At 43.5% G+C, this 24,165-nt stretch overlaps 2 protein-coding genes and 1 long non-coding RNA gene across 15 annotated transcripts in view; 1 reads left to right on the forward strand and 2 right to left on the reverse strand.

Moving 5' to 3' along the window:
* The window catches only part of Pnrc1 (proline-rich nuclear receptor coactivator 1), a 45,904-nt gene extending 43,428 nt beyond the window's left edge, over nt 1-2,476 (reverse strand). The window contains exon 1 of the mRNA XM_039109351.2: nt 2,300-2,476. The gene's annotated coding sequence lies outside the window, so the exon portion shown is untranslated. The remainder of the gene's footprint in view (nt 1-2,299) is intronic.
* A 2,731-nt stretch (nt 2,477-5,207) lies between these two features.
* Nucleotides 5,208-16,489, reverse strand: LOC108350948 (uncharacterized). 6 transcript variants are annotated; one of them, XR_010066498.1, is made up of 4 exons: nt 16,180-16,489; nt 12,976-13,044; nt 11,742-11,800; nt 5,208-10,392 (listed from the first exon to the last, which is right to left on the reverse strand). It is a non-coding gene; the product is annotated as an uncharacterized LOC108350948 (long non-coding RNA). The 6 variants fall into 6 exon arrangements; XR_005504703.2 differs by having other exon boundaries at nt 5,208-10,407; nt 16,180-16,480; XR_010066497.1 differs by having other exon boundaries at nt 12,201-13,044; nt 16,180-16,474.
* Nucleotides 16,490-16,507: 18 nt separating this feature from the next.
* The window catches only part of Rngtt (RNA guanylyltransferase and 5'-phosphatase), a 206,270-nt gene continuing 198,612 nt past the window's right edge, over nt 16,508-24,165 (forward strand). For 5 of the 8 annotated variants that reach the window (XM_063287587.1, XM_063287586.1, XM_039109826.2 and 2 more), the window contains exon 1: nt 16,549-16,682. In XM_063287587.1, coding sequence (XP_063143657.1) covers nt 16,619-16,682 — 64 coding nt within the window. In that variant the 5' untranslated portion in view covers nt 16,549-16,618. Of the gene's footprint in view, nt 16,683-24,165 lie in introns of all 8 variants that reach the window. The other 3 variants (NM_001107923.2, XM_039109825.2, XM_039109824.2) reach the window with 3 other exon arrangements.

Consider the following 24,165-nt stretch of genomic DNA (forward strand, 5'->3'; position numbering starts at 1 on the left):
TTGTTAGGAAGTGAGGTGTCAGGGGCAGGCTTGCGACCTGGGGGTGCAGATTTGTTGGGGAATAACCTGGAAGCTGGAGCTAGACACGGGTCTTGGGGGTAACCTGGGAACTGGGTGCTGGGTACTGGCCTATTAGTTAACGTGCGTCGAACCTTAGGTCAGATTCTCTAAGATGGAGTCTGAACCCAAAAGATTTGCTGTGTCATGGGTGGGGGTGGGAGCCCAGGAGACTTCAATGCCTCACAGTGAACCACAGGCGGCTAAGAAATAGCCTTCCCCAGAGAAGAGCACACCGACAGTATCCAGCACCGAACGGTCAGCCCTGAAACCAAACAAACCATGCGAGTAAGGTTATTCAGACTGAGTAGGTTATATCCGTGTGTGTGTGTGTGTGTGTGTGTGTGTGTGTGTGTGTGTGTGTATGCACGGGTTTAACAGCAATTAAAGGAAGAGGAATCCTTAAATTTGAAAGAAAACAACATGGGTTGGGGACATGGGAAGGTTTAGGAGAAGAAAAGGGAAGGAGGAAATGATGTAATTATATTATAATCTCAAAAAACACAATTATTAAAAATATTTTCCTATTGTACATTGTGCTTTGAGAGTTTTTGTTTTAATTTTTTTTTAAAAGATTTATTTATTTATTATATATGAGTACACTGTAGCTGTCTTCAGACACACCAGAAGAGGGCATCGGATCTCTTTACAGATGGTTGTGAGCCACCATGTGGTTGCTGGGAATTGAACTCATGACCTCTGGAAGAGCAGTCGGGTGCTCTTAACTGCTGAGCTATCTCTCCAGCCCTTGTTTTAATTTTTAAACGTGTGTGTGTGTGTGTGTGTGTGAGAGAGAGAGAGAGAGAGAGAGAGAGAGAGAGAGAGAGAGAGAGAACGCAAGGGGTAGGGCACAGAGCTTGTACGTGGGTCAAAGGTCAGCTTGCCGAGTGGATTGTCTCCTTCTGTTGTTATGTGACTATAGGGATAAAATTCAATTTCCCAGGCTTAGTGACAAGTGCCTTTACAAAGGAGCCATCTTGGCAGCTGTTTTGATTTTTGAGCCTGGATCTTGTAAGGTAGCCCTGCCTGGCCCGGAACTCACACTGATCCTCCAACTTCATGAGCACAGGTATATGCTACCATGCCTGGTTAATGGAAGATTTTAAAGGACCAGGCTGCACTATGATTATAACTCCCAGAGCCAGGCTGTGAATGGATCTGGCTTGATACTCCCCCAAGGGGTTCCACTACCAAAAGGGCCTGATGATACATTGGGTGGAGTTAGTTAGAATATATGTAGCTTTTTTTCTAATCTCAATAATTCAGGAAGGCACCCCCCCCCCCTTTAGAGAAGAGCCCCTGTAGTGATGTATTTTGTTTCATATGATGCCAGAAATGCACAGAGAATCTCACCCTGCCCTGTCCCAGTCTACGCAGTATGCGGCCAGAAACACCTTCCATGACTTTAGTAGTAGTACCTGAAATGCTCACCCACATTACAGAAGTGATTAGATTACAGTCTCTTTGGTTGCAGAGCAGGCCTGAGGAAGCATTTGAACACACTGCCGCAGGCTCCTCTCTGAGACCCGGCACTGCGGCTTACTGATCACCTCTTAGGAAGCCCTGCAATTGGGTCACCTCAACCATTTTGTATTAACTCTTGGTTTGCTGTATATGGTGAATGTACCGGCCACAATGCTGACTGCTTTATCCTATGATACCTCACCAAATAGATAATTCACTCCCTCATTTTGATCGACCTTTGGTGGATGGTAGAATTAAACGTCAAATACAGACCCAGGGTCCCCAAGAAATGACATGAAATGAAGGTGTTCTAACAGGGAAAACTGAGGGAAGGTAAAATCATTGCAACACTACAACTGTAAGCTCTCACCACCATGTTATGCCCTCAGAGAGTTCAGATGACCCAGTCCTGCCCTTACCAAGTCCTGGGTGCCTTTCTGTAACTTCCTTCATATTTACAGCCTCCAGGCAGAAAAACCTACTAAGCCACACACAGCAAAATAAAGCAAACTCACCAGAAGCCACCTCTCCTGGAGCTTGCCAGTCCTGCTAAGACTTAGTGAAGTGCTGCTTCTCTAAATGAATCTACACCCAGTCACCTGCTGAAGTTAACGAGGAATGAGATGAAACTCAGACTCAGTCGGTCTGGGTACCAGGAATTTAAACCACTATGCAGCTGATTCTCATGGGTAGCCAGGATTGCACACCAAACAAAAACTTCCTCACATGAATCCACACTGGAACAACTATCATAATATATTTTAAATCTATTGCTTACCTCAGCCCAAAAATGATATGATGTGGTTAAAAAAAAAATTACTTGTTGCAACAAGAATTCCACCGAGGGCAGAATGCTTGTCTGTCAAGCTGGCCACAGCCCATCTGGGGCTGAGGAAGTCAGTGGAGAAGCAAATTCAGGAACATTTTATTGTTCTGGTTTCGGTTTGTCAGACAGCAGGGGCAGATTTTAGGGGGAAATAATTCTTTGAAAACCCCTGATTGGTTGGGGTAGAGTTTCTAGGAGGCTGATTGGACCAAGACTGTTTCCAGGCAGTGGATTGGTCGAGTGGCTGTTTCCAGGCTGACTAGCCAGTAGAATGCTTGGTCTCCAAGGGTTACTCACTCCACGGTGTGCTAACAGGTCTTTAAAGCTTGTGTTTTTGGAATTATAATTTCCCCCATTACAAAAGCTTACAGAAGAAAATGCCAGCACTCTAAGAACACCTTGTAGGAGCACTGTCCATTTTTAAAATGCATCTTCCCTAAGGGGTATGAATACTCTCCGAAGCAGAAGTTTCCTAAATGATTTTTTTTTTTTTTAATCACAACTCAAGGAGTGGCTCCAACTATTCCACAGAGAAACTGGGGGCTTAAGAGGTAGCCATGGGCAAAAGAGTATAGTTCAACCGTTGACTTGTTTTCTAGCTTTTCTTTCGACTTATTAAGTACATGAAGCCCTTCTTATATTATATTATAATATTGGAAGGAAAACGTGCAAGAAAAATGAAGATTAGGTGTGGTAGTTCAAGACTAATCCCAGCCCTTAAGAAGTGGAGACAGGAAGATAAGAAATTTAAGTCTGGTCTCTGGTATGTAACAAAGTTTAGCCTGGGTTACATGAAACCTTGTTTCAAAAAGTAAAAACCCAGGGGCTAAGGGATACGGTAGTGGGTAAAGTGCTTGCTATGCAGGCACGGAGACCTGAGATTTTAATCAGTGCAGAGATCGAATTACAAACACTGATGTAGAGAGTTTATCCAATTCTTAGTTTAGAGAAAGTCTCCCATTTTTGATATTTACTTACCTCTTATATAAGAAAGCATCTAGGGGCTGGAGAGATGGCTCAGCAGTTAAGAGCATTGGCTGCTCTTCCAGAGGTCCTGGGTTCAATTCTAAACAACCACATGGTGGATCTCGACCATCTGTAATGAGATCTGATGCCCTCATCTGGTGTGTCTGAAGACAGCTTCAGTGTGGTCATATAACTAAAATAAATAAATCTTAAAAAAAAAAAAAAAGAAGAAGTAGTAGTCCTGGCTGGGAGTCAATAATCTTTTGTTTTGTAAGGGTGTGTGTTCTGGTACACACCTATAGTCCCAACATCTGAGAGGAGGAGGTAGGAGGAGGAGGAGCCCAAGGCTGGCCTCAGCTACATACTCAAGGCCAACCTGGCGTATCTGAGCCCGTCTCATAACTAAACCCATCTAGGCCTATGGAGAATGTCTATAATCCTGCTTCTCAGAGAGCTGAGGCAGGAGGATCAGGAGTTCCAGGTCAGCTTGGGTGACAGATCCTCCTTTTCTCAAAGGGAAAGAAAACGTCTGGACCACATAAGTGGCAGAGCTGAGGTTGGGTTTAGGTTTCCTGGCAGAGTGCAGTTTTACACAGCCTTTCCAGCCTGGGAAACCTGAGTCTCACAAAGTCTGCAGGGTCCCACATCTATTACACATAGCTGTGCACACCAGCTCGTGTCCATAGTCTCAGAACCAATAGTTTATGTGGAAATTGTGATTCTCCAAGGGCAAACAGCGTGCCACATCATTGAAAACAGTTGAGCTAATTGTTTATGGCACACAGAAGCTGATAACTACTATCTGTGAAGGGCTTGACAGCAATGCTTTGCGAACGCTCTCCCGTAATCATTAGACCTTTGCAATAAGGTTACTGACATGAGCTAGACACACTATGGGAATACTCAGGCTACTTAATCGAGATAGGTTAGGATGACCTCTGCTACTATGAATCTGGCGGTATAGCTAAATTCAACACTAGAATGGAACTGAATTTAAAAACGGACTGACCGGACCTCATTTCCATCCCAACTCAGTGAAGTGGATTCCCTGTGTTGTAGCGCCATCTGGTGGAACCACATGAGGTGTATTATTTAGTTTTCATGGACGGGGAAATACAGAGAATTAGGTTTATCTTTCCACGCGATTATATCCAGCTCCTCAGTATTCGGTGTATACAGTTTGGTTCTATTTGCGATACGTAAGGCTGGCGATAGAGATGGTTGGTAGAGAGCTTGCCTCAAATGTGTGGTGCCTTGGGTATGTTCCCAGGCTCTGCATAACCCACACATGGTGGTCCACTTGGAAGATACAGGCAGAAGTTTAAGGGCATCTTCAGGTTACATAGGATGATTTGACGTCAGACTGGGTTTCATAGGATCCTGTTTAAAAAGAAAGCAATAATAGCACCATCGAGTCCATTCTGTCCTCAAGCCCTAAGAGAATGTCTCAGAAAATCGAGTGCCATTTGTACTAATTTAATGTTGCCTTTGGGTTCTCTCGCGTAGGCTTTGCTGTTGTTAAGAGATTTTATTTTTATTCCCGTGCATGTGTGAAGAAGCCTACCTGACATGCATGCTAGGGGCCAACGTCTAGTCCTCTGCAAAACCAGCAATTAAGCGTGCTTAGTTGTGGAGCAGTCTTTCCAGCCCCTTGTCTGCCTAGTGCGGGAAGGGATGGGATAACCCTACAGACCGCAGATGAGGATTGACATACCATGGAGAGAAGTAGGGAGGCACCCAGCAAGGGATGCCAAATCAGCAGGACTTTAAGCCTCTTAAAAGATGCTCTTTCCTAGACTGTTCCGGAATGTAACGGAATCAAGACTAAGTTGATTTATAGAAAACAGAGACACCACAGGGTAAGTTTAAAGTTAGCTTGGGCAGTTTAATGTACGTGTGTGTGTGTGTGTGTGTGTGTGTGTGTGTGTGTGTGTGTGTGTTTAATTGTAATAAACCAGGCAATGGTTTTTACCCTAGAATTCTTTAACCCTAGAATTTGGGAGGCTGAGGCAGGTAGATCTCTGTGAGTTAGAGGATACCCTGGTCTAGATATTGAATTCTAGGCCAGTCAGACTCTAATTAATATATATATATATATATATACATGGACATTGCCTCAGTTAGGGTTTCATTGTGATCACAATACACCATGATTATGGCAACTCTTATTTGTTTGTTGGTTGGTGGGTTGTTTTTTGCGATAGCATTTTTTGTGTAGCTCTGGCTGTCCTGGAACTGGCTCTGTAGACCAGACTGGCCTTGAACTCAGAGATCTGCCTGCTTCTGCCTCGGGATTGAAGGTGTGCCGCCTGGTTAATGGAAAGTCTTATAAAGGAAAACATCTAATTGGGGCTGGCTCCGTTTTTTGAGCTTTAGCCTATTGTTATCATGGCGGGAAGCATGACGGGAAGCATGATGGCATGCAGGCAGACAGTGCTGGAGAAAGAGATGAGAGTTTCACATCCAGACCCAGAGGCAGCAAAAAGAAAATGATGCACTAGGCCTGGTTTGAGCTTTTGAGACTTCAAAGTTTTCCCACAGTGACACACTTCCTCACTCCAACAGGCCACACCTACCCAATGAGGCCACACCTACCCCAACAAGGCCACACCCCTTAATAAGAACGCCTTTGGGCCATTTTCTTTCAAAACATCACAGACATTATCCTTCCTGCCCTTCCCTCTGGTGTCTCTCGACTTACTATTAACCCCGCTGCAGCTGCAGCCATCCCTAGGGAGCCCCTCCTCCCTGTGCACCATCTCTTGGTGAGGACTCAGGGTCTGTCGCCCTGCTAATTAAGGTTGAAGCCCACTATTATCCGGATAGCTTTCTGAGCTTGATGCAAAATTGCGGACTCCTTTTGTCAGTGAGGTTTCCTCTTCTCAACCTGGGGGATCCCAGACCCCACACCCTATACCTGTGGAATGTCACGTAGCCTTGGTTAAGGTTACAGGTTCAACTTCCTTTCTCCTGATAAGAACCCATTCAGCTAGGACCTGAAATGCCTCCCCATGCTAATGAAGCATCTTGGTACCTTAAACCTTCAGTCAATGACCTTTGACCATCCAGGATACTCTTATACATGCACACACACACTCGCACACACACACGCACGCACGCACGTAAGCACGCACGCACGCACGCACGCCGGTTGGCCGGCTGGCTGGCAGGCACACATGCACCACACTGTCCCCTGCTCTCCCCCAAACTATATAACCCTTGAATCACCCCACTTTAAGTTGATCTGTCTCCCCACAGCTGCTCCCCATGTGTTGTCCTCACTGTGCATATTCACCGGGCTTCGAACCTGACCGTCTGTCACCATCTCTGCTCTGTTTGCGCTTGTAGACCTGACATCAACTAGTGAAGTTAATTAAGGTGTTTGGTTTTCAAAGTCTAAGACACTTGCATTAGTTCTTCTAAATCTCTATCCCTTTTAGAAACTATCCATTATTGCCTTATAAAATAAGCACTCGGTGTCTTATAAAAGTTAATCTAAAATTATATGAGCTGTATCAAAGGGAATCCTGTATTATTATAGGGAGGGGCCTTTTAAACAGGAGTAAAATAGCAGTACTGGTCACAGCTTTGCACAGTGAGCTCCCAGGAGATGAAAAGGTATTTCCGCCAATCAAACAGATGACTGCATCAAATGAAACAAAAAAAGACTTTGCTTCAAAGATTCCCTTTGCCTGCAGAGCAAGGATTTTTTTATTCAGCTACCAACTATCAACTAACTAGCTAGTGCCAGAGAAGCCAAAATACAGGATATAAACTCTTAGGTTTTACTTCTAACCTTAAATATGTTTCGGTCTCTTCTGTGAACGTGACCACATAGACCTCAGAATTGCGGCATGGTATTCATCTTCAACAATATCAACAAAAGAGTGTGCCGAGTAATTCAATATTTATAAATACCTCTAGATAGGAAAATTCGTCCAATCTATTCAGTATTAGTCAGGGCTCTCTAGAGTCACAGAACTTATGGGTAGTCCCTATATAGTAAGAGAATTGGTTGATGACTTACAGTCTGTAGTCCAACTCTCCAACAATGGTCAGCAGCAGCTGTGAATGGAAGTCCAAGGATCTAGTGGTGGCTCAGTCCCACGAGGTGGGCAGGCAGGCAAAAAAGAGACTCTTCCTTCTTCCAATGTCCTTAGGTAAATCTCCAGAAGAAGGTGTATCCCAGATTAAACTATGCCTGGGTTTGGGGCTTTCTCTGTCCCAGGTGATCTTGAACTCAGAGATCTCCTTGCCTTAAGCTCCTGGGATTCATAGCCACTTTGTCTCAAGATCTCCAGACCAAGATCCAGGTCAGAAACTTGTACCTCCCAGCCTCAAGATCAGGATCAAAGGTGAGCCTTCCAATTCTGAGCTGTGGTTCATTCCAGATACAGTCAAGTTGACAACCAGGAATAGCCACTACACTCGGTATATACTTAAGTGGTAAAAATAATGCTAATCTTGATTCTAGAATGAATGTACGAGTTCACAGTTAAGAGCTTGCCTTGAGTCTCAAATGAGATATGGACTTTGGACTCTTTAAACTGTTGAAATTGTTGAAGACTATTATTTTGAAGCTGCATTATATTTTGCAGTATGCAATTAACATGAGACTCTGGGTTCCACAAAGTGCGGAAGATTGTGATTTAAAGTGTGATGCCTTTGAATATCAAGTTGACAGTAGGTTGAGTTATGATGGCTAATGATGGCTAATTTCAACTGTCAACTTGAGGTCTAGAATCACCTGGGAGATGGGCATGTCTGTGGGAGGTTATTGTGATTAGCTTGAGGTGTTAAGAGCTGCCCTCTGCTTCAGTCCTTTTTAGAAGGGGAAACAAAATACTCACAGGAGGAAATACAGGGATAAAGAGTGGAGCAGGGACTGAAGGAAAAGGCCATCCAGAGACTACATGCCCCACCTGGGGACCCATCCCATCTGCAGACACCAAACCCAGTCACTATTGCTGATGCCAAAAAAATGCTTGCTGACAGGAGCCAGATATGGATGGCCATACTGATACAGATGAGGATGCTTGCAGCTAACCCCTGGACTGAGCACTGGGACCCCAATGGAGGAGTTAGAGAAGGAACTGAAGGAGCTGAAGAGGTTTGAAACCCTATAGGAAGAACAACAATATCAACCAACCAGACCTCCCCCAAGAGCTTCCAGGGACTAAAACACCAACCAAAGAGTACACAGGGAGGGACCCATGGCTCCAGCTGCATATGTAGTAGAGGATGGCATTGTCTGGCATCAATAAGAGAAACCCTTGGTCCTGTGAAGGATCAATTCCCAAGTGTAGGGGAATGCCAGGGTGGCAACATGGGAGTGGGTGGGTGGGAGGGGGAGCACCCTCATAGAAGCAGGGGAGGGAGTTTGGGGAGAGGGGAACCAGGAAAGGGGATAACATTTGAAATGTAAATACATAAAATATCCAAAAAAAAAAAAAGCTGTCCCCTGTAGGTGTACTATTCCCAGGGGGTGTGAAAACTGGCCCTGCCCCTTACTGGCTGCAGTGCTCTGGAGAGGTAGCTGACCTCTCATGTAGAAGTTTGCTTTGCTTTGTTGTTTTTCCTCCAGCTCTATGGTCCCAGAAATAAGATTCAGACTCAAAATATATTTACAAACACTGTCTTAGTTAGGGTTTTACTGCAGTGAACAGAGACCTCGACCAAGGCAACATTTATAAAGAACAACATTTAATTGGGGCTGGCTTACAGGTTCAGGAGTTCAGTCCATTTTCATCAAGGTGGAGCATGGCAGTGTCCAGGCAGGCATGGTGCCGGAGCTGAGAGTTCTACATCTTTATCTGACTCCCATGTGGCTAGGAGGAAGGTCTCATTGCCCACCTCCATAGTGACACACTTCCTCCAACAAGGCCCTGCCTCCTTATTAGGTGTTACACTCCCTGAGCCAAGTGTATTCAAACCACCACATAGCTAGGCTCTTCTTTGACTAGCTGGTAACTAAAATAACCCATTTATTTTAACCTACATTCTGTCATGTGGCTGGTTACCTGTGCTCAAGTACCATGTGTCCACCTCCTTAAATCTTCCTAAGTGGGGCTTTGTGTGCCTGGCTCTATCCCAGAATTCTTTTTGCCTACTGGTCCACCTCTTATTCCTTGCCTAAGTCATAGGCCATAGACTTTTTAATTGACAGGCAATGCATCCATACAATATACAAGATATACTCTTGGGCTGAAGAAATGGCTTAGTGGTTAAGAGCACTGACTGCTCTTCCAGAGGTCCTGAGTTCAATACTCAGCAACCACAAGGTGGCTCATAACCATCTGTAATGGGATCTGATGCCCTCTTCTGGTGTGTCTGAGGACAGCGACAGTGTACCCTCATACACGAAATATATCTTTAAAAAAAAGATATACTCTCTATAGTTCCCCTTTTTATCCCAATAAAAGGCTCTTTTTCTTTCAATTTGAATACAAATTGAGTACAATTAAAATGATTATGAAAACTATAAGGTGTGATATACATTTATAATGTCTGGTCCATTTAAATTTGGCAACTTAGACAAAGTATTGTCTAGCCTATCTTGGTGAGTTCACAGTTCTGTATCTAAATCATTTTCTATCCTAACTTGTATGACCATGCTAAAAGACATCTTCATAGATCTAGATCTTCTTAAATTCTAAACAACTTAAGCTTATAGTAAAGACTCTTAACTATCCAGTCTTCACCTCCGTCAGAGACCGGAGAAGGGATCAATATGACCTGAATTTGCAGGAAGTGCAGGCAGAAGCTTCCAAGACTAAGAACTGACAGACGGTTGGCGGGCTAGACAGCTACCCAGAATTGTCTCTACGATGTTGGGGCATTTATCCTCAGCCTTCTGCTCAGCATGTCTGACAGACTTTGTGGAGCAGGAATTATGAAGGGCTTGCTTAGCGTGCGTTGGCAGAGCGTGGCAGTTGACTTTCCTGCTTGTCTTTTCTGTAGAAACTTGCCCGTAGTTGCAGTGTGGGCATTTTCCTTGCCCAGTGTCTGGCTTGCCACAGTGGAAGCCACTCCATGTGGAGGTGATTGATGCTCATCATCTTTGAAGTGGAGTGGGGGTCCTGTCAGGAACAGACCTGTCTCACAGTCAAAAGATCTTTCAGTAATGGGATAATTTTAAATGCCATATTCCGTGGATCTCTGAGGTTTTTTTTTTTTTTTTTAAAGATTTTATTTATTATATATAAGTACACTGTAGCTGTCTTCAGATACACCAGAAGAGGGCATCAGATCTCTTTACAGATGGTTGTGAGCCACCATGTGGTTGCTGGGAATTGAACTCATGACCTCTGGAAGAGCAGTCGGGTGCTCTTAACTGCTGAGCCATCTCTCCAGCCCATCTCTGAGGTTTTTGAAGACCAACTATCTATAGTACATCTGAATTGTTAAACATTGTTTACTCTAGCTATTTACTATCTGAAAAACTTTGAAACTATTTTATTGTAATTAACTAAACTGGTATCTAATATGACCATGAGTTTGACTGTCTGACTATTAATTTGTATTTCTTAACCATTCCTAGTAGTTTGTAACTTGCATTTTTTATCCTCCATGACAGATTGTAGCAGCAGCTTTTAAAAGGACTGGAGGGGTTGGGGATTTAGCTCAGTGGTAGAGCAGTTGCCTAGCGAGTGCAAGGCCCTGGGTTCGGTCCCCAGCTCCGAAAAAAAGAAAAAAGAAAAAAAAAAAAGGACTGGAACTTTACATTCCTCTCTAAGAATTATATAAGTACGACATCTCAAATGAACATTAAGAACATATATACATTATGTGCATCAAAAATAACCTTAAATATGTATCAATATACAGTAACCTATGCCAATGTATCAAAATAACCTTGTTTTTGTATCGATATACAAAAATCTGTACCAATTTAACAAAATATAACCTCAATTGTATATCAGAAATAAAGATCAAAGACCAAAGCCCAGTCTTTTATTTACACATCAATTCAATCATTACCCCAGGTTCCCCTTTGATTATCTCACAAATCAGCCTTTTATGACCTTAGTGCCTTAATTCTTAGAAAGAGATAGCAAGTACTTTTTCTTTTTTAAACCGAGCAAATGAACTGAGAAATCTGCCTGCCTTTGTAAGCACAAACAATAAGTTTACCGGGCGGGATCTTGTCCTGAGATCACCACTCTCTCACTTCCTTGTGCTCCTTTTGAACCCTGAGCCTTGGTTTTTCAGTATTTTTTCTCCTGTACTGACTCATTGGTGCAGCTTTGTTCTTTCAGGTCTGCGAAGCCCCTCACACAATTCACATTGCATGCTTATAATTTGCACAGTTGAGAAATTATATATTCTTGAACTCATGCTTTCAGAGTTCTTTCCCACAGTCTTCAGGGCTGTCCTGCTGGTCACAGGGTTTAACCATTTTGCTGAAGAGCATTAGACACACCCTCACCTTTTGGACTTGTGCTGCTATTATCACGGAGTCATTAACCTTGGCCGGGAGAACGTCTCCTAAAGGAGGAACATAAAGAAAATCGTGTACATTATTATACAAATAAGCCTTATGCCTAGCAAACTTCAACACTTTACTCCTGGAGCTGGAAGTGACTGTCCCTTCCACAGTCACACAGGACTTAGCAGGAGAGTGGGCCCCTAGGAGAGTGGACCCTGTGTCTTGACTGGGAAGCACTGTGGAGCTGGATCTGGAGGTGCGGGTGAGCTGGCCCTGAGGGCACGAGTGTGGAAGACCTAATCTTGCCTTCTGCTGATGATGGCATTGGGTGGACTAGTGGGAGCAGTGCTTGAGAGCTCCCCCTGGTGATGTGGATGAGGGATAGCCAGTGGGCAGATCAGCTCAGTTGCAATCCAGGCCTAGGTCCAGGGCTTTGGGTTGGGCCACCCCAAAACCTACCTCATCTGTGATCTGTTGGGGCACATGAAAGGTTCAGTCTTTTGGATCTAAAACTGCAAGATCTCCATGACATAGGACAACAACATTCTGGCCAGAATGTGACGGTGTCACAGAAGCCAGAGACTTCCAACCAGACCAATGACTCACTGCAGTGAACATTTGCAAGTGAAGATGTGTGGACAAGAGGGGTATACTGTGGGACACACTGACATAGGACAGTTTCCACCACGAGATGTTTTCTGTGTTTTGTCTTATTTATTTTGTTTGTGTATTTTCTCTTTTGGCTGGAAGTTTCAAGGCTGGAGGGTGGATTTGAGGGGACTGGGAGATGAGTGAGACTGGGGTCCATGATGTGAAACAACAAATCCAGAACAAAAAACCAAAAAAACAAACAAACTTGTGTGGAAATAGAGTCTCACTGTGGAGTTCTGGCTAGTCTGGAACTCTATATGTAGACCAGGCTGGCCCCAAACTTAAGAGCTCTGTTTGTCTCTGTTTCCGAAGGTCCAGGATGAAAGAGGTGAATCTTTAACACACAGATGAATTTTTTTTTCTTAAAAGAAATTTAAAAGATTTATGTCTGTACGAGTTGCATGGATTTAGATATCTAAGTGCCATAATACAAGTATGGAAATCAGAGGATAATTTTTGGAGTTAGCCTTCTACTTCTACTGTCAGGCTTGAGTGACAAGTAGTTTTACCAGGGGAACCATTCCTACGGCTGGCTAGCTCACTGTGCAGATCGAAGAGAGAATGGGTGCCTGTGAAGTCGGACCTTGCATTGCAGCTAGCCTGCCACTGCGATGCTTAGTCATCTTGTAAACTTGACATTACCTCGGATCACCTGAGAAGGGAGGAATAGTATAGGTTAGGTTGGCCTATAGGCAGGGTTGTGACAGACCTTTTTTTTTTTTTTTTTTTTTTTAAGAGATTTATTTATTATATATAAGTACACTGTAGCTGTCCTCAGACAAACCAGAAGGGGGCAACAGATCTCATTACAGATGGTTGTGAGCCACCATGTGGTTGCTGGGATTTGAACTCAGGACCTCTGGAAGAGCAGTCAGTGCTCTTAACCACTGAGCCATCTCTCCAGCCCGTGACAGACCTTCTAAATGGGGTTAATTGAGATGGAAAGACCTATTCTGAATATAGGTGGCACCATTTCGTGGATGGATCCTGAATTAAGAGGACATACTGAGCTGAGTACCGCCATGCAGGAACTGACTTCAAAAAAGAACTGAAGGAAGTTTAGGGCAGAGAAAGACACACCAAGCAGGCAGTCTGTAAGCACTGGTGGTTGCTGGGAAGAGGGGGCTGGAGAACATCAAGATGGAGAGCAAGAAAGCCAGCAGCATTGTGGTTAGGCCATGGACGCTGGCAAGCAACTTCATGGGCCTGGGATGTTGTGTGGCGGACATTTGCTGGGGAGACACAACACATAGGGAGCCAACTAGAGTAATGAGTATACTTGTTGCCAACTTGGTGAATCAAAGGGTTTTTTTTTTTTTTAAATTTTTTAGAAGATTTATTTATTTATATACAAGTACACTGTAGCTGTCTTCAGACACACCAGAAGAGGGCATCAGATCTCATTACAGATGGTTGTGAGCCACCATGTGGTTGCTGGGATTTGAACTCAGGACCTCTGGAAGAGCAGTCAGTGCTCTTAACCAGTGAGCCATCTCTCCAGCCCGAATCAAAGGGGTTTTTAGTGAGGTTACTAACAGGAGTGTGGGTCAGGGGTTACTGACAAGGAGCAGGGGTAACTCAAAAGACTAGAAAGCCTACACCAAGGTGGTGATGATTCAGAAAACCTTCAACTCCCGACCTTTCTATGCAGCTCATAGGCAACTTTATCATCGACTATCTCTTTTCATCCTGCCTCCCAGCAGTAGCTCACTCCTTTGAACACTGATGGTTAACAACCCTCAGGGATCTTACAATTTCCTGTTGTTTAACTCCTGAGGCTCAAAGGCCTCACACTTTGTGTGTGTATGTGTGTGTGTGTGTGTGTGTGTGTGTGCACCAGTGTTTCAATTTGAAGGAATGTTGCAATTCTGAAGAACCTGTCATAAGACGAGAGGGCTTTACAGAGAAAATGAGATTTTCCATAATGTCAGGGTAAGCATGAATAGGATTTTGGCCAATATTAGGGGGAAAAAAGGCAAACAGAAAGAAGGAAAAGTTATGATTTTTTTTTTTTTTGTTAAGAAAAAAGCAGAGTTGGGGATTTGGCTCAGTGGTAGAGTGCTTACCTAGGAAGCACAAGGTCCTGGGTTCGGTCCCCAGCCCCGGAAAAAAAAAAAAAAGCAGAAAGCAGAACAGCATTAGTGAAAATCTTTAAGTAACTATAGTGGGGGAAGGGCTTGGGGTCCTTAGGGGATGATTATTCTTCTAACTCCTCAGCAAACCTTCCTAGGCATGGTGGTGGGGAGGTCTCCTGGTCAGAAGACTCAGATGCTCTGTTGGAGTAACTCTAAAGGGAGGTGACAATAGTACAAAAAAGTTGTAAATTTTGAGTGAGATTATAATGTTACGTCTCCCTTCACTTAAGGCCAGAGGTAGGATTCAGATTCTACTCATTTGAGCAAATGTGTTTTAGATTTTTTTTTTTTTGTTGCTGTAAATAAAACACTGGTTAAAGGCACTTAGGAGGACAGGATTTATTGGGCCTACTGGTCCACCCAGAAAGGAAACCAGGGCAGGAATCCAAGCAGGAACCTGAAGGTAGGAACTCTGGAGAAACTCTGGCTGACATCCCTGGCTTGCTCACCTGGCTTTCCTATACAGCCCAGTCTGTTTGGTTTTTAACCTCCTGGTTGCAACTCCCCGAAAATCTCAACCTTCAAAAATATTTACATTGCCATTCATAACAGTAGCACAATTAAGTTATGAAGGTGGCAACAAAAATAATTTTATGGTTGGTGGTCTCCATGAGGAACTGTATTAAAAGGGTCTCAGCATTAGGAAGGTTGAGAATCACTGACCCATTGGATCAGGAATGGCACCACCCACAGTCAAATAGTGCCTTAGTTTCAGGTTTCGTGGTTGTGAAGAGACACAATGACCAGGACAACATTTAATTGGGTCAGTTTACAGGTTCAGAGGTTCAGTCCATTATCATTAAGAAGGGAAGCATGGCGGCATCCAGAAAGCTGAGAGTTTTACATCTTGATCCAACTGCAGCTAGGAGAAGACTGACTCTGGCAGACTTGAGCCCACCCCCACAGTGACACACTTCCTCTAACAAGGCTACACCTCCTTCAACAAGAGCACACTTACTAACAGTGCCACTTTCCTTGGGCAAAGCACAGTCAAACCACTACAATTAGCAATCAAGAAAATGCCCAACAGACATGGCCACAGGTCAATTAGGTTCTCAATTGAAGTTTCCTCTTCTCAGGCATGTCAAGTTGATTACTGAAGGCATTATAAGGAAGAACCACCTTGCTCCTAGTGGCCCACAACAAAGCCCTTATAGCTCCAGCTTGTCATATGGTAGTTTAAATCTCAGGAATGGGGAGAAACACAAGGCTTCCTGGTCTATGTGACTTGGTCTATGTAGTTAGTAACCAGGGTCAATTCCTATCTTGGCCAATTACACATGATTAGTGGTTCCTTTGAGACAGAGACTTTCAAAAATCCTAAATATACATATGAGAAAGGGAGAAAAAAAAAGATGAAACCCAGCAACAGACAAAACAAGACAAACAAACAAACAAAAACCATCAAAACCACCTGCTTCAAAACTGATAATCTTAGGGCTTCTGGAATTAATTTTTGAAGTTTCATGGGTGGTCAGCAGCATGTCCCCTACTCTTCGCCAAAAAAGAAACTCCTCATTTGTAATAACCTAGACTCAGATTTTCCGGATTTTTTGATTCAGGCAAGGGAGGATACTCAAATGACAGTTTAAACCCAGAACCAGCAGAGACATCACATTTGAGCTATGACTAATGGAAAAGCAATTTTTCACCTGCGAAACACCCTTTTGAATGTAGCAGGTCAATCCACAGGTGGAAAGAAGCTTGGATTCCTTCTACTTTGGGGGTTTCTCTTGTTTAGATGGAAAAAAAACCGGGACACCAGTCGTTTGAGAACTCACAAAGGCAAAACAGAGGTGGGGCGTGGCAGAGGCCGGTGCCCAGAGATACAGGGGGCGGGGCCAGGTGGAACCGCCCCTCTAGTTCTCAGCAGCTTCCCCTCCCTCAGCGGGGCGGAGCTTCCACTTCGCCTGACCTCGGAAGAAAGGGGGCGGATCCTTTGGGGCGGAAGTCGCAGTGCATTGTGGGCTCGCTGGGAGCCGCGGAGTCGAACCTGAATGAAAGTGGCGCGCCGCTGAGGACCCGGGTGGAGCTGCTGCCGTTGGGGTCTGGGCTGGCTTGCTAAGGAGCTGTCGGCGAGGCGGCGTAGACATGGCTTACAACAAGATCCCGCCTCGGTGGCTGAACTGTCCGAGGCGCGGCCAGCCGGTGGCAGGTACCCGGGAGGGGACTACGGGAGGGTTCGAATCCCACTAAGCCGGCCTGGGGACCCGCGCGCTTGGTGGCCGCTAGTCGGGGTCCGGCAGGGCGGAGGAATGAGAACCGGAGGTGGACAAGAGGCTTCTTGGAGCTTAAAGTTTGTGAACCTTTTTGTGGTATTTTTGAGTCCAGGTCTTGCTGTCTTGGCGAGACTTGTTCTTGGAAAGAGAGTAGTATGAGCCTTGAAATTCAGAAAAGCTTAAAGCGAAGTGAGGCTGGGAAGCGGGGAATTTTTGGTTTTGTTATTAAATTGACTTTTGCGGAATGTTGCCATCTTGAGTTTGACATCTCCGAACTTCCGAGCTTCTTTCTCGAGTTTCCAGAGTACCTGGGATTATAGGCCCGTGTCACTGCTTGGCTGACAGACAATGACTTAAAAGTGTACAGTTTGATAGATTTGGACCACACGCATATATTCCAGGAATACACATGAAATAACTGAGGCACAGGTCTCTGAATTTGTGGAGACATCGCACATGGTAACCTTAAAGGACCAGACTCCACAGTTACCAGCAACAAGGTTAGAGAGCAATTAGGAACTTTGTCGGCTGGACCTAGGAGCCGAAAGCATTTTTGTGATAAAACTGAGGAAGGAATACACGAACTGCTTACATTGGATTTACTCAACTGTAGCGTAATTATCGGGCGGCTGTTTGCAAAGATCTGCTAAATCTGCTAAATCTCCATATCTAACCCAGACGTAAGCGTTTCCTCCCCCCCCCCCTCCCCCGGAGCTGAGGACCGAACCCAGGGCCTTGCGCTTGCCTAGCACTGAGCTAAATCCCCAACCCCCTTTCCCTCTTTTTAGCTGTTTGAACGCGAGGCAAAATACAATGAGCTGTGGCTCTCTGTTGAGGAGCTGGTACCCACACTCTCCTAGAAGCCCACACCCTTGCTTTCCGGTTGTCTTTATTCTGTGTCTCTCTGTTTTAGAGTAAGTCAGTTTCTGTCTGTCTCTCTATCTCTGTCTCCCCCCCCCCCCTTTCTCTCTCTCTGTCTCTGCCCCCCCCCCCCCCAAGCTGTGTTCTGTAACACAAAGCAGGACGTTTTAGAATGGAGCTTATGTGAAGATTTCAGCACATACAGAAAGAAACATCTGTGTTGTGGGTCAGGATGTGGTGGTAACTGGGTATCTTTTCTGGCATCAGCATTTGTAATTAAATTTAGGGAATCTCAGAATTTTTACCACCTTCAAAATTTCCTGTTGCCCCCTCTGGCTCTTTATTTATGTTGCCTTGCTTAAGTTACATGGAAAAGATAACACGTGTACCCATGTCAGGAAGTTCCAGTCAACACCAATTATGCAGTGACAGATAAATGGGAGAGGTGGCTTTCTAAGACTGGCGAGGACCCACAGGCTTTGGTGCTACAGTTCATCTCCAGTCCAGGCCATGCTAATACCAAGTCAATGCCAAGTGAAATGGCTAACTTTAAACTCCAGTTTTAGGAGTTTGAGAGCTGTCACGGTGCTGCTGTTCCAGAGAACACACAGTTCCCAGTACTCAATGACACCTGCAACTCCAGTTTCAGGACATCTGATTCCCTCTTCTGGCTTCTTCCAGTACCTGCACACATGTGGCCTGTACTCATAATTACCACATGCACACATACACATAAACCTTCAAAAAGGGGAGTTTAAACGTGAAACCCATATACATTTAAATCTCATGCTCTTGGTATATGTTCCATCCAGTTTACCTAAAACACTTCACTTTAAGGTACAGTTTTTATCCCATACAACCCACTGCGTGGCTGCCTAGAGACTGTTTCAACAGTAGACATAGGGAAAATATTATGAGGTCTTCTACATAGTAGTCTTTCTATACACTGTTGTATGAAACTTTTGTAATCTTTTTTATCCCGGACAGCTGTTGACCTGCTTTCTGTCATTGATAGCATACATTTTTGAATAAATGCAATTATCATGTACTCATTTTGTTTGTGTTTTATGTGGCTGGCCTTGAACTATGGCCAATGTAGTTTGAGGATCACCTTTAACCCCTGATTCTGCTTCTGTTTCCAAGATGTTGGGAACAAATACGCCTCCCCTTCCCTATGGCCCCACTTTTTAAAGGGAGTTTGAGTTGGTAGAGTAGCTCCTTACCTTTGTCAGCTCCATTCTGAATCTTGCCTTTTCATCCTCCTAACAGTTTCACCTTTGCTGGGTGTGATGGGACAGACCTTTAATGCCAGTGTAGGGAGGCAGAAGCTGGTGAGTCTAGTGAATTTGAGGCCAGCCTGGTCCAGGTAGTGAGTTCCAGGCCAGCTGGGTCTGTGTAACGAGGCCCTGCCTCAAAATTAGAAAAAGTGAAAGTTTTAAGCTTTGTTAACTAACTTGCAACTTACTGTTTTTTTAATGATGGAAAGATTTTTTGTGTATATATTAAACACATATTTTACAGTATTGACTGGCAGTGTATGAAATTGTTAGAAGCAGAGATACTGTACTTGTTCACATTGATTCTTCTATTATGTATTTTGTAAGCATTCCTAAGATTTCATATGAAGTCCTCAGTCAATAAAGCCATATAAACAACTAATAAAAGTGATTTGAAAGAATTTAAGCAGAGATGGTGGCATGTGTGTGTTATCCCAGCATTTAGTATTGGTTTGTGTTGAAGGCCAGTCTCGGGTTCAGAATAAGACTCTGTTTCAAAGGGGAAAAAAGGATAATTTAAAGCCAGGCATGGTAGCATACACCTATAATTCTAGCATTTAGGAGGCGGAGGCAAGACCATTCTGGGTTACATAGGGAGACCCTGTCTGGAAAAAAAAAAAAACAAAAAAACCCCCAAACTTTAGAAAATCTCAATCCCTTGAATAAAAGATAATTTAAACAAGTTGTAGTATGAGGAAATTAAAAAAAGGAAACCTTTTTTTCTCAGCATAAATTTTATGTATTTTCTATTATAGTGATATTTTTTGATAGCTGTATTGACTTCTATCAAGTTGATCATTCTTTTGCGAATCTTTTAAGAAATATTCGTTTACTTAGTTATGTTGGGATTGAACTTAGAGCCTAGCCAATTATACTACTGATCTGTATTCCTATCCTTTATTTATTTGTGCGTGTATTTCTCTCTCTCTCTCTCTCTCTCTCTCTCTCTCTCTCTCTCTCTTTCTCTCTCTCCCCTGTCCCTGTCCCTGTCTCTGTCTCTGTCTCTGTGTAGGTCTGTGTTCAGAACCTGGAGGAAGATGTTGAATGTCCTCCAGAAAGGGTCTCTCTTCTTGCACTTGGAGTTAGGTAGGGAGCCAGCAAGCTCCCTTTGTTTTACTTTCAGCATCATGGAACCACACCTGATTTCTTTGAAAATGTGATCCCAACAAGGATCTTATTCACAGAGCCATTTCCCCAGCCTGAGCCTTTTTTGTTGTTTTGGAGCAAGGATCTTGGTTCAGATTAGCTTTGAATTTGTGAGTTTGTTTTTTTTAGACAAGGTATTGTGGTGACCCAGGCTGTACCCATCTTGAAATCTTTTAAAGAACTGAGTAGTTAATTATACACTAATTGTTGTGTGTGTTCATGATGTGTGTGGGGACATGTATGTGCCAAGGTATCCATATAGAGGTATCAGGACAACTTTGTGTCAGTTCTCTCCTTCCATCTGTGAGATCCTGAAATTGAACTCCATTCTCTATGCTTGCTCAGCAAGTGCCATTACATACAGACCATCTCTCCAGCCCCAAATCATCATCTTTTTTTTTTTTTTTTTTCTTTTTTCGGAGCTGGGGACCGAACCCAGGGCCTTGTGCTTGCTAGGCAAGCACTCTACCTCTGAGCCAAATCCCCAACCCAAATCATCATCTTTTAAAAATATTTTTAAATTTATTCTTTGACAGCTTAGTCATGTATGTAATGTATTTTGACCATATTCCCCCTTTACATTTCCCCTCTTATCCCCCATCTACTCCCTCTGAAACCCTTTTCTCTAACACATTGTATGTAGCCTCTTGAATTTGCCTTCTGTTTGCTGGAGTTACTTGTCTATTTATTTCTTTACATTGTTGTGTGTGAATGCATGTGCACATATCTACACATGGACATGTGTATGGAGTCAGAACAACTTCTGAAGAGTTGAATTTAGTTTGTCAGGTTACATTTATTTAGTTAATTTTAGCATTAATTAATTAGCTAACTAATTGATCAGTTGTGTTTTGAGGCTGGCGTGGCGCTCAGACTCACTCTTTCTGCCACAGCCTGCTGCTAGCTGGGGTTACAGACATGCTCCACTAGACCTTTCTCATGTCCTTGCTTTCTTTCCTATTTCTCCTTTTTTAATGATTATGAAAGTCTTTTATTCTATGATTTGTGAATATTTTTCTTTTACTGATACATATTGTATAAAGTAATGGGCTTCCTCATGAAGGCCTGGCCAACAGCAGACTGTGAGTGGTCCTCCTGCCTCTTACCTCTCAGGTTCTGGGATAACTGGCATCTACCACTTTGTTTACTGTATGTGCTCTTTTGTAACAACGTACTTCGGTCATGTTCACTGGCCTGCACTGTCTTGTTTCCCCTTCCCTGTTCTTTCTTATCTCAGATGCTGTCTTTTTAATCTAGATGCATTTATAAAAAACATTTTGGGTTCGAATACCTGTTATCTGCAAGAGCTGCAAGCACTTGTAATTCCTGAGCTGTCTCTCCAGCCTGATTTAATTATATTGTGAAGTAGGATCTCACAGTGTAACTCTGGCTGTCCTGAGCCTGTCAACACAGAGGAGGCTGGCCCTGAGCTCACCAAGATCTGCCTCCTAAGTGCTGGGATTAGAGATGTAGATCACTATGTCTGGTTCAACACTGGTATTCATTTTTTAAAAAGATTTATTTAGTTTATGTATGTGAGTACACTATTGCTCTAGTATTGTTTCAATTGGAATAATGTCCCCACCCTCTCTTTGAGACAGGTTTTACTATATAGTCCTGGGTGGCCTAGAACTCTATGTAGACTGGGCTGGCCTTGAACACTTAGAAATTGCTACTCTCTGCCTTCCAAGTGCTGGGATAAAAGGCATGCACCATCATCCTGGCAAGATCTGATTTTCTAGTGTGTGGACTTACAGTAAAAATATATTTGAGAATCTTATACATGCATATGACATTTCTATCATATTTGTCCCCCACTTTCTCAACTTGTCCTTATGTCCCACCTTGAACTTAACATGTTTTTTTAAGTAGCCCACTGAATCCAGTTTATGTTTTTCATATACAAATGGATGTGGGTCCATCCACTGCGGCATAGCCTACAGTCCTAAGAAAAAGCGATTCTCCTTTATTTAGTGTGAACAACTGTCGGGAGCTCTTCAGGTAGGGGAGGAGGCTCATGTGCCTCAATCCCAAAGGTTCTTCTGAAGTAAGGTCTCATAGCCCAGGCTGGCTTCAGACTCACAATGTAGAGGAGTATGAGATAACCTTAAACTCATTCTTTGCCTCTGCTGAAGTTACAGGTGTGTGTCAACACTCCTGGCTTTGTCCCTACTCAAGTGCAAAAGAAACCGAGTAGAGTCTCTTGATGTGCCCTGGGAAAGTACATTGATTTGGCAAAGAGTTATCATTATTTATATTTCAGTAGTGGAGAAGACTTTGTACTAGAGAGAGTAGAGGAGGTCCAAGCAGAACCTTAGAAAGCTGGCATCTAGAAGTTGGGTAGAGGATAAAAGAAGGATCAAAGGAATGGAGGAAGAAGGGCTGGTAGGTGTTAGGTGAGTGGGAGACAGCAAGAGTCTGATATCTATCTGTATTCCCGGCCATCAAGAGACTGACGCAGGAGGATCAGCTTCTGGGCCAGTGTATGCTGCATAGTAAGACCCCATCTCAAAAAACCTAATACCAGGGGTTGAGGTGGGGAAGAAGCACAGACCCCATAAGTCTTGTGTTAGGGAAGGCAAGACAGCTTTTCAGGAAGGGGGTTGTTGGGTCCATGAAATGCTGCTGAGATGTTAAGGTGCTGTCGTTGTTGACAACTGTGAGAAGTGTTTTTTCTGCTTCCCAGGATGTAATCACCTTAGGAAAGAGAGGGATTTAAAGGTGTGGGGAGAGAATTCTAAATAGACTGCATGAGAACTCAACATTAGTTGTGAATTAGGTGTAGTTTTGAACAGGTGAAGTCATTACAGTTTTGTCTACATATACAAATAAATATTTTTACTCATTTTTTTCTCTGTTTTTGGAGTATGGTTTCAATATATAGCTCAGGATGGCATGACACTTGATATATAGACCAGTCCGGCCATGAGCTCACAGAGATCTGCCTGCCTCTGTGTCTCAAATGCTGGGATTAAAGGAGTACCTTACTATGCCTGGTGGGCTATAGATGTGGCTCAGTAGTAGAGTACTTGCCTGGGATATATAAGAGAAGAAAGAAAAAAGAAGGAGGAAAAAAAAAAAAAAAAAGAAGGAGCTGGAGACCTGGCTCAGTGGTTAAGAGCACCAACTGCTCTTCCAGAGGTCCTGAGTTCAATTCCCAGTAAACCACAGGGTGGCTTACAACCATCTGTAATGGGATCTGATGCCCTCTTCTGTTGTGGCTGAAGACAGCTACAGTGTACTCCTATACATAAATAAATAAATCTTTAAAAAAGGAAAGAAAAGAAAAAGTTGTGAGAACTGAAAATGAAGCACAGTCAGGGAGAGTGAGCTTGGGTCTTATTCTTTTCTGGTCATGTCTGATCAAGGTGTCTTGTGCCTCAGTGCCATTCTCCCCTAGCTTTGGAAATATTCTGCCAGGATTGTACTGAAAATTTCCTGTGCCTTTAGTCTGCATCTTACTTCTTAGGTTTGGTGTCTTGTGTTGTTCATCTTGAATGTTGTGGTCCTGATCATTCATTTTCTTGTTCATTATTTGCATTTAATAATGCCTTAGCCTTGTCTTCACTCATTGATGTTCTTTCTTTCACTTGGTCTATCGAAATGCTTTCCACTACTTTTTGTTTGATCTATTTACTCTTTGAACTTTGGGTCCTGGAGAAATGTCTCTTGTTGCTCTTGCAGAAAACTCAGGTTCAATTCACAGTACCCATGTGGTTGCTTACAACTGTCTGTAACCTTAGTTCCAGGGGATCTGTTGTCGTCTTGTCTCCTCAGGCACTAGGCATGCATGTAGTCTACATAAATACACATAGGCAAGACACTCTTGAAATAAAAACAAATCCTTAAGAAGAAGCACAAACAATTGTGAATCACTACTGTTGGTTCTCTCATCAACAACAGCTAAAACTGAATTCTTGCTTGTCATTCCAGACATTCCATAGTTTTGGATTCAGTTTGGAAGAGTTGTGCTGCCATGTTTTTTCATGTTTCCTGGGTTTCTGAGTTGCCTGTGCTGTGATAAGTACAACTATTGGTGGCTAGCACTTCCGGCTTCAGGCGGAGGTCTTAGTGAGCACTTTGAGGGTTCAGTCCCTAGTACGACTCAGATAGGAAGAAAACTTCTGTAATAGTA

The sequence above is a fragment of the Rattus norvegicus genome, chromosome 5 (assembly GCF_036323735.1).
Source record: "Rattus norvegicus strain BN/NHsdMcwi chromosome 5, GRCr8, whole genome shotgun sequence".
NCBI classification, from domain to species: domain Eukaryota; kingdom Metazoa; phylum Chordata; class Mammalia; order Rodentia; family Muridae; genus Rattus; species Rattus norvegicus.